Here is a 10278-nt window from a genome sequence, read left to right as displayed (position 1 = left end):
ACAGAATCCGAAGCAGGCTCCAGGCTCTGAGCTGTCAGCACAGAGCCCGACGCAGGGCTCAAATCCACAAACTGTGAGATCATGACCTGAGCTGAAGTGAGACACAACCAACAGAGCCACCCAGGCGCCCCTAATTTTTATTTTAACGAAGGCAATAGCACTCCTAAGGCTGAAGGGAAAATTGTAGAATGTCCACAAAGAGCCAGAACCTAGCATGAGCTGCCTGGCATGGGTGGGGACGACAAAGAGAGGAGTCTAGTCACTGCTAAGGATGTCACCCAAAGGAGACAGAGACAGAGACAAGAGAGAAATGTACAGACTTTTCTCCTTCTCCTGTCCTGTCTGCCTTTGTTTCCACTGGCCAGTGCCATCCAGTAGTCAGATGCAGTGGAGTCTAGGAAATGGAGGTCCCTGCCACACCGAGCAGTGTGGGGAAAATGAGATCGAAATCTGAGAGTAAACAGACAAATGGCTACCACAGTCCACCCATGTTGCCACAAAGCACTCATCCTCTTCCTTCTAACTCCCATAAAATGACTGCATGTTTCTACCATGCAAAACGCAACCAGCGTTTGTGTAAATAATCACACCCAGAAGGGTGAAATCTGAAGTAATGCCTGACATAGTTTCCCTCATTATGTCCAAGAATCCAGGATGATATGAGGTCCTCTCCCTCAGGACTCTATGTGGCTCTTCATTGTTTGGTGAGCTCTGATCCAAATTGTAAAGAATAACTAATACTACTCATTTAGAAAAAAAAATTGTAAGAGAAGGAAAAGGGGAAAATAATTGGTTAACACATAAAAAGGTACATATATATGATAATGTATACTTATGCTTATAATATAAATGTAAGAAAAATATACATGCCTTCTGTGGTCCTCATTTCTGTAGCTGGTTCCAAGGTCAAGTTCATATTGATCACTCCTTTCTTTCACCACCCATTCCACATTCTTTACTTCCTGCTGGAAGCTCAGATGAATAGGGTTCCTTACTAGGAAGATGATATAAAGCTGCTCCTTTATAATCTGAGTCTTATAATCTTTAGAATCTGAGTCTTTAGTGGGTCTTTATCAGATTGCCACAGCTTTCCCTTAACAAGGACTGTTGGATAAAGTAGTTTAAGAGGCTCCCAGGGAACACCTTGAACTCTAGATACAGCCCTCATGCCACCATTGTGGCGTAGCAACCGACTTTCATCTTGATAATCAGTTCCCTGATCCAGTACAGAGACCCCTTCTCTGGCTGCTGATCCAGTGCAATGAGAATGCAAAATGGCCGGGGGGGAGTCTCAGATGCCCATTCAACAGGACCATCATTTTGTTTCCTTGTACACGAGAACCTTCAAACTCATCGAGCCCAAGGTTGCAGAGAAGAAAGTAAAAATGGTTCCAGCAGGGGCGCCTGGGTGGCTCAGTCGGTTAAGCGTCCAACTTCAGCTCAGGTCATGATCTCACGGTCCGTGGGTTCGAGCCCCGCGTCGGGCTCTGTGCCGACAGCTCAGAGCCTGGAGCCTGTTTCAGATTCTGTGTCTCCCTCTCTCTGTGACCCTCCCCCGTTCATGCTCTGTCTCTCTCTGTCTCAAAAATAAATAAACGTTAAAAAAAAATTTTTTTTAAATGGTTCCAGCAGATTATCTGATGTAATTGTAAAACAAAGCCTCACATCTCTACTTCTTGGTTCCAGGACCCATGCATTGTGGCTTTGAGGAAGACGATATGACCTAGTGACTACTATTTAATTCCTTTAGAACATTCCTTTAGAATGGCATCCCAACCTCACCAGGTGTTGTCTTAGAGCTGATACTGTGACTGAGGCTTCAGTAGGCTGCTTCACAAAGTTAGCTGCTTCTGGGTCATGAGTTATAAGGTAAGACCAGTGAATTCCATGGACAGAAGCCCACTGTTGCACTTAGTTGCCAATAAACTCTCTCTCTTTGGCAGAGGCAATGAAGAAAACATTCTGTAAGTCCACATGTGGTAGTGCTGGAAGAAGCACTATGGGAAAGGAAGGTATATCTGTACCCAGAATATGTTTGGGGACAAATTTCTTCTCCTTCCCTTGTGGAAAAGCTCCAAGGTTACCAATATGCTGCCAGGGGCCAGACAGTCCCTCAGAAGAAAGGTGTCATATGATGTACTCAGGGAGGCCTCTGCCGCCGGGTGGTTGCACGTTTAGCAGCAGAGAAAGCCAGATCGTCACTGATGAGAGGAAGTCTATCTTACTGAGCCACTGGATAGCCTCTGTCTCTGCCACCAAGGCCACTTTGTACATGGGCCATCAAGAAAGCACTGTGATGGCTGCAGAAAGAGGCTGGCTGACATCACGGAACAGATTTTTCTCTACTTGATTATTGAGAGTCTCATCTACCAAGATTGCTCTTTGGTGAGTATTTTCATGGGACACTCACATCCTTACACTCTGTACCTATTTCAGAAGCCCATAAAGAACTTCAGACTTTCTTGTCACTGAGTTTTCAATCTGCCTGAGTCCAATCTCACAGAAATGACTTCCACTGTAATGGGTTACAGCTGCATACACCCAAGCTTTTTGTTGGATCAGAAAGCATTAAGTTCACAATGGGTAGGAGAGGTCATAGTTCAGGTAAATTTAGAATCCCATGTGCCTAGTATTCTCTACCTGGCTGTGGAAAATGCCCTATCCAGTATCTATATTTGCTACATGAACCTGTTCAGGGTCACAGAACCTTTCTTGGCAGACAATGCCTGACATAGGGCCTTCTCTCACCCTGGGTCTCACTCAAAATTGGCAGGGTATTGGTTTCTCAACACACAGGTCTGAGTGGCACTCAGGTACAATACACCTTGCTTTTAATATCCAAAAAGTCCCGCTGAGCATATTTAGGCCTCTGATTTGGTGATATGTAGTTCAAGGTGCAGTAATTTGCCTAGAACCAACAACCCTACATGCTCCTCAGAAACGTCACTGATGTGTGTCAGGCCCCTGAATTTTTATGGGGTTTCTCTTCCACCTCCTGGCACACATTTGTATTAGCATGACATCTGACAGTCTTGCTCCTTTCTGCTCAAAATGCTCAGCATGATGTTAATAATGGTATCCTGTGAGATGTCCACATGGTCGAGGATACTGTGGATAATATTATGACAACACAGGAGAGTTCACATAACTTGGAGGTTTACTGATGTCTCTGCCAGGTAAAAGCAAACTGCTTTTGATAATCCACACTAACTGATATAAGGAAAAGCATCTGTCACCTGTAGACCACACAACAGGGACTGTGTTCATTTGCTCTAGCAAACATACGACACCAGGAGAAGTTACTGTGATTGAAGTCACCACTTGAGTAACTTTACAGTGGTTCCCAGGCATTCAACCAATGAATCTGTCTCTTATACCGGCCAAACAAGCAAAGGTAGCAAACAATCTCAGGTAAGTGTACCTGTTTCAATAGCTTCAGAACTTCAGCTCAATCCAATTCCATTCGTCTTAATCTAATATTATTAGATATTAAACAAGGATGTGATAGGACTCAACAGCCTGCAGTGTTTGAGTTTTTAATGATAACACTAATCTTTACAATCTCCACAGGGAGGTGTTATATAACTTCTTTCTTAAATGTTTGTTTATTTTTGAGAGAGAGAGAGAGACAGAGCATGAACAGGGGCGTTTATTTTTGAGAAAGGGAGACACAGAATCTGAAGCAGGCTCCAGGCTCTGAGCTGTCAGCGCAGAGCCCGACGTGGGGCTCAAACACACACCGCGAGATCATGACCTGAACCGGAGTCAGACGCTTCAGGTCTGAGCCTGAGCCACCCAGATGCCCCGGGGTTATATAACTTTTGATTTACCATTTTAGTGGATTTACCACTAAAGTGAGTGGAAATGGATTTCTACTCACTCTGTTAAGTAGATCACCATGCTACTTCTTGCCTCTAGAAATTATTGTCAGCTCAGACCTAATGTCCATTCTGCATTTTCCTCCAAGGACACAGTCATCCTACTATACGACCACAGGTCCTCCCTTGGGGTGACATAGACTCCTCTTCAGTCGAGGGACTCCAGATCTGTAAACTGGCTTAAGTGTGGGAACATGAGACACCATAACCTGTTACCATGGCAACTGAAGTCAAGTTTCTGCTCACCGGGTCTAGAGGATCCCCAGTAATGTAAACCCCACAATTCTCATTGAAATCTGAGAGTCCATTTCAATGTCAGTATTTGATGGTTTCCTATCTCACATTTAGGTTTTTCATCCATTTTGAATTTATTTTTGTGTATGGTGTAAGGAAGTGGTCCAGTTTCATTCTTTTGCATGTTGCTGTCCAATTTTCCCAGCACCATTTGTTGAAGAGACTGTCTTTTTCCCATTGTATATTCATTCCTCCTTTGTCAAAGATTAATTGATCGTATATATAGTTGTGGGTCCATTTCTGGGCTTTCTATTCTGTTCCATTGATCTGTGTGTCTGTTTTTTGTGTCAAAACCATACTGTCTTCATGACTACAGCTTTGTAATATAGCTTAAAGCAAAAGTGAATATTATTATCCTCTCTCTGTATCCATGCCCATTTTATATAGCCCCAGTAGATGTTCTCCAACAGCCAGACATGTGAATATAGAACAGCAAGCTCTCAACCAACTGACCAGAGTACTGTAGCTACATGAGTACTCTGAGATGAGATCAGCTAAGCCTGGCCCAGAACAGTAGCAAAGGACCCTAGACTCATGAGCAAAAATAAAGCATCATTGCTTTAAGCTATTAAGGTTTGGGTGGGTTGTTATACAGCAAAAATTAATTGATATCAGAGCACTTCTAGTCTTGGGAACTATTATTATCAGTCAGGGTCCAATCAGGAAAATCTGGGTATTTCAAATGGGGGATTTTGAGAACTGGTTACACAAGTGATAGAATTGCTAAGGAGCTAGATGGGATAGTAAGGAAACTGAGAAGCTGCGGCCATCCCAAGAGCCAGAAGGGCACAGGAAGGTGGTGGGACCAAAGGCCAGAAGCCAGGGTCATCAGTGGGGGCTGGAACCCACTGCAACCACGAAGGGCACAGCTATCTGGTGGCAGGTGCAGTCACAAAGTAGACTTTAACTTTGGCTTTACACTTTTTCTTTAAGCTCACTAGTGCCATTAAATACAGCCATTTCACCTGCTTGTTGAGCAAGTTAACATTTAATTTATTTCATTAAATAAGTTAATGTATGTGCATAGTTCAGTGTCTGGTGCATAAGTGTTATAAAGCATCATTATCATATATATTTATGGCAAAAACTATCATTGCCCCAAAGCCTTTGCCTTTGATGAGCACCTCATTCAGTGAGAGCCCAGGGACAATGTCCTGTTTACTGCTATATTACACAGGCTGCCAGAAACCTATCTCTGAATACTAACGTGGTGTTTTTATTTTTTTAATTGACTTTAGACCCAAACAAGGCCTGAAAACAAATTCTAGATTCCCCCTATTTCTCTGAGTGTAGTTGCCTACAAACCAACCCTCTCTTTGGTACTAAAACCTGATTCTAATTCATCTAAACAGAGAAAGAATTTATGAAATGGCATGTTGGGTAAGAAAATTGAACCCTCAAATCTTAGTAGTCTTAACACAAAAACAAGTTTCTCACTCACCCTACATTTCCAGTGAGGGTGGGAACCAGGAAGTCTCCTCCATATTGTCACTTGGGGACCCAGAACGATGGAGGGTTCACTATCTGTGACATTCCTAGTCACAATGTCAAGGGAAGACACTAGAGAGTCATGCAGGGGCTTTTCAGTGCCTCAGCCTGGACTTATCCCATGCCCTGGGCTAGAAGATAGAGTCTTCTCTGCAAAGGAAGGGAGAACCAGATAGTGTTGACCAGCAACAACGTTTACCACAGAAACAGCGCCCAGTCCTTAGCCAATAGCTGCTAATATAAAGGGGCAAAGGGAGGGAATACACAGACAAGATCCTGCCACAGGGGTAATCTGTTTGGATACCAATCCTGATCCCATCACTCATTATCTCCCTGCTGATCTCCATACCCTTGAAAACATCTTCCAGAACATTAGTCCTTGATTCTATTACAAATAATTTCAAATTGAACCCCCCTAAGGTTCAAAATCCCAGGTAAGAGAATCTGATTAGCATGCCAGGTAGTTTAGGTCATGTGCCCATGGTTTAGTTGTAAAGGGCAGGAAGAGGAAATTTCTGCCTATTTCAGCTTTCACACTTGGCAGAAGGATGCTGTTGCTTCTTGAATTTAAGATTCCCTGTAAATGACGGGTGTTCAGGTTTCTGGGCAGCCCAAACAAAAATGTGCCCTGTATCGTTTCAATGATTTGCATATTTACGAATTTTATATAAACAGATTTATACAGTATGTGCCCCTTTTTGGCCTGGCTTCTTTCACAGTATCATTATACAAAGGTCCATTTAAGTTGTTGCACATATCAGTGCTGAGTACTATTCCATTGTAAGGACATGCCACATTTGCTTATCCATTCCCTTGTTGACGAACACTTGTTGTCTCTACCTTTTGGCTACTACCAAGAAAGCTACCAAGAGCAGTCATGAACAGCTCTTTTTCTGGACATGTGCTTCTATTTCTCTTGGGTAAATATCTAGGAGTGGAATTGCTGGATTGTCCGGTAAGTGTGTGCTTGAACTGTTAAGAAACTGCCAAACTCTTTTCCAAAGTGGTTGTGCCATTTTACATTCCCACCAACCATGGATGAGAGCTCCAATTCTCCAATTGTCATCATGCTTGGTATGGCCAGTTTTCTTAATTTTAGCCATTCTAATAGGTATGTGGTGGTATATTATTGTGGTTTTAATTTCCATTTGCCTGAAGACTAATAGGATTTTTTCATATACTTATTTGCCTTCCGAATGCGTTTTGTTTTGCAAAATGTCTGCTCAAATACTTTGCCATTTTTTAATGTATTTCTTGCAATCTGAAGTTTCCTTTTCATTGTCTTAACTGTTTCTGCTCCTGTTTTCTACTATACATTTTATTCTTTTAGATTTTACATTTAGGTCAGTCATCCATTTGGGGTTAATTTTTATACCTGGTGCAAAGTACTAATCAAAGTTTGTTTTGTTTTGTTTTTTCTTTTGTTTGTTTGGGTTTTTTTTTTTTTTTTTGGCATATGGATATCCAATTGTCCTAGACCCATTTTTTTTAAAGACTATCCATTCACTACTGAATTACCTTTTCTTATTTGTCAAAAATCAATCATCCATATATGTGTAGATCTATTTCTAGACTCCTGAGTTTGTCCCAATGATCTGTATGTCTATCTTAAACCATATGGTATTAATTACTGTATCTTCAGATCTAAAATTATGCCAAAATAGAAAGCTTATTAAAAAATGCAAAAAGATAGAGACCTAACAGAAAATGAACAAAAGCTATGGTCAGTTTACAGAAAAGGAATTACAATGGCTCTTAAACGTGCAAGAAGATTCTCAACATCAGCCATAATAAAACAAACACAAATTAAGGCTGCGCTAAGATACAATTCACACCCTCAAATTTTCAAATACCAAAAACTTTAACAACACACTTTATATTGATAAGGATGTATGAAAATGAGTCCTTTTACCCACTGGTGGCATGAGTTAAATTGGAACGACCCCTGTGGAAAACAATTGGGCAACATTTACTCATTTGTTAAATGGGTATAACCTTTGACCCAGCAAGTCTGTTTCTAGAAATTTATCCTGCAATATAGTTCAATAAGTGTTCACAGATCATGTTCAACTATTTCCACTGTGGCATTTCTTATAATGGCAAAGACAATAAACAACCAAAATGTCCAGCAATAGAGAACTGGTTACATAAATGATAAAGTCCTATAATAAACCACATTTCACCAGCAAAAGAATAAGATGTATGAAATGTAATGGAATGACCTTCAAAATATACTGATAAGTGAGATATTCAAAGTGCTGAAGAATTATTTTAGGATGCTGCCATTTGTGTGAAAAGGAAACCTATACACATTAAAAAATACATATGCCCTTATAGGTGCATAATAGTTATGGAATATAAAACTGAAGAGTGGCTGTCCTTGGGGATGAGATAATGGAGTCAGTGCTGAGGGAGAAGATACGCATTATATAACTTCTCCTCTGTTTGAATTTTTTTGCTGTGTGTGTGTGTGTGTGTGTGTGTGTGTGTGTGTCTTGTTCAATTAGAAAATCTATTTTAAAAGAAGTGTATACTAGGGGTGCCTGGGTGGCTCAGTCGGTTAAGCATCTGACTTCAGTTCAGGTCTGATCTCACGGTTCGTGAGTTCGAGCCCCGCATCAGGCTCTGTGCTGACAGCTCAGAGCCTGGAGCCTGCTTCCGATTCTGTGTCTCCCTCTCTCTCTGCGCCTCTCCCACTCATGTTCTGTCTCTTTCTCTCAAAAATAGATGCTAAAGTTAAAAAAAAAAAAAAAGAAGTATATACTAAAGGTATGCCATCTTAAAACAAGAGTGATAATCTCAGGAGAGGGTGATTATATTTGATTATCATTTTCTTCTTTATGCTTTTAAGCACTTAACCAATTTTATAACATGAAAATGTGCTATTTCTATAATCAGAAAACTAAGTACTCTTAAAACATTCTAAAAAAGGGTAAGAAGGGATTAACTTTACCTAATTGGACAATGGCTAAAAGAAGATGAAGAAAAAGATGGTGTACTTTTTTTTTGGTCATTCATTTACACATATATACACACAGCACACAATTCAAAATATATTTCTGCAAGTAAAAATCAGTCATCAAGAAACGTAAGGAAAGGGTGCCTGGCTGCCTCAGTCGGTAGAGCATGCAACTTTTTTTTTTAATAATTTTTTTAAAATGTTTATTTAGTTTTTGAGAGAGAAAGAGAGCACATGTGCAAGTGGGGGAGGGGAAGAAAGAGAGGGAGACACAGAATCCGAAGCAGGCTCCAGGCTCCAAGTTGTCGGCACAGAGCCTGACAGCTGCAAGATCATGACCTGACCCAAAGTTGGACGCTTAACCAACTGAGCCACCCAGGCACCCCAAGCATGCAACTCTTGATCTCGGGGTTGTAAGTTGGAGCCCCACACTGGGTGTAGAGATTATTTAAAAATAAAATCTTTAAGGGGTGTCTAGGTGGCTCAGTTGGTTAAATGCCTCTTGATTTTGGCTCAGGTTTTGATCTCACAGTTGGTGAGATTGAGTCCCACATTGGGCTCCATGTTAGTACGGAGCTGCTTGGGATTCTCTCTCTCTCCCCCCTCTCTCTGCCTCTCCCTCTCTCTCCCAAAATAAAGAAACTAAATTTAAGAAAGAAAGAAAGAAAGAAAGAAAGAAAGAAAGAAAGAAAGAAAAAAAGGAAAAAAGGAAAAAAGGTGGGTAAGGAAGTACAACAAAAGAAACTAAAAGCAAGCCATCTTTTACAATCCTTTTTCAAATGGGACAAAGTTCTACCATCTGGTAGCAATGCAAACTTGCAACCACATGAATCATTATGACAGTATCATTGTGACTTTTGGACGCTTTCATCATCAAAAGAGTCTGGTGACATCACCATCAGCAAAAGATTCAAACACCAGGAGAGTATTTTACAATATCTGATTTTTTTTTTATGAAGACCCAAAAATATGATGATTGGGAAACATCCTAGGACTTCTAACATCACGAAAACTAATGGTAAGGCTCTTAGGAAGAAACTATGAAAGGTTGGGTGATCTGGTAAAATCATACGTAGGGGTCATCCCCAAACCTTGGCCTTGAAAGTATATTGTGCAAAATAGATGACACTTCAATATGGGGCTCAAAGTCACGACCCCAAGGTCAAGAGTCACATGCTCCACCAACTGAACCAGCCAGGTGCCCCATGGGTAAACAGAAATCCTATTTAACACCTTTAACATAAGCTCAGTGCATTGGCTAGAGCCAAATATTCCATGTTAGTGCTTAATGCCTTTAATTTAGATTTTTTTTTTAATTTTTTTTTTAACGTTTTATTCATTTTTGAGACAGAGAGAGACAGAGCATGAACGGGGGAGGGGCAGAGAGAGAGGGAGACACAGAATTGGAAGCAGGCCCCAGGCTCTGAGCCATCAGCCCAGAGCCCGAAGCGGGGCTCGAACTCACGGACCACGAGATCGTGACCTGAGCCGAAGTCGGCCGCCCAACCGACTGAGCCACCCAGGCGCCCCTAATTTAGATTTTTAATCACTGTTTACAAGAATATACCTTTCAGGGGCGCCTGGGTGGCGCAGTCGGTTAAGCGTCCGACTTCAGCCAGGTCACGATCTCGCGGTCCGTGAGTTCGAGCCCCGCGTCAT

General features: G+C 41.5%; 1 protein-coding gene and 1 long non-coding RNA gene across 9 annotated transcripts in view; one reads left to right on the top strand and one right to left on the bottom strand.

The window, feature by feature from the left end:
* Positions 1-10278, bottom strand: part of LOC125927338 (uncharacterized) — an 80553-nt gene that overhangs the window by 16426 nt on the left and 53849 nt on the right. The gene's annotated exons all lie outside the window — the stretch shown is intronic.
* LOC125927297 (glycosyltransferase 6 domain-containing protein 1-like) overlaps positions 3056-10278 on the top strand; it is a 35963-nt gene continuing 28740 nt past the window's right edge. Inside the window, exon 1 of one of the 6 annotated variants that reach the window (XM_049637541.1) lies at positions 3056-3411. In XM_049637541.1, coding sequence (XP_049493498.1) covers positions 3359-3411 — 53 coding nt within the window. In that variant the 5' untranslated portion in view covers positions 3056-3358. Of the gene's footprint in view, positions 3412-9325; positions 9638-10278 lie in introns of those variants that run through there. The other 5 variants (XM_049637524.1, XM_049637533.1, XM_049637516.1 and 2 more) reach the window with 5 other exon arrangements.

The sequence above is a fragment of the Panthera uncia genome, chromosome D4 (assembly GCF_023721935.1).
Source record: "Panthera uncia isolate 11264 chromosome D4, Puncia_PCG_1.0, whole genome shotgun sequence".
NCBI classification, from domain to species: domain Eukaryota; kingdom Metazoa; phylum Chordata; class Mammalia; order Carnivora; family Felidae; genus Panthera; species Panthera uncia.
This window is presented reverse-complemented; position numbering and strand designations above follow the sequence as displayed.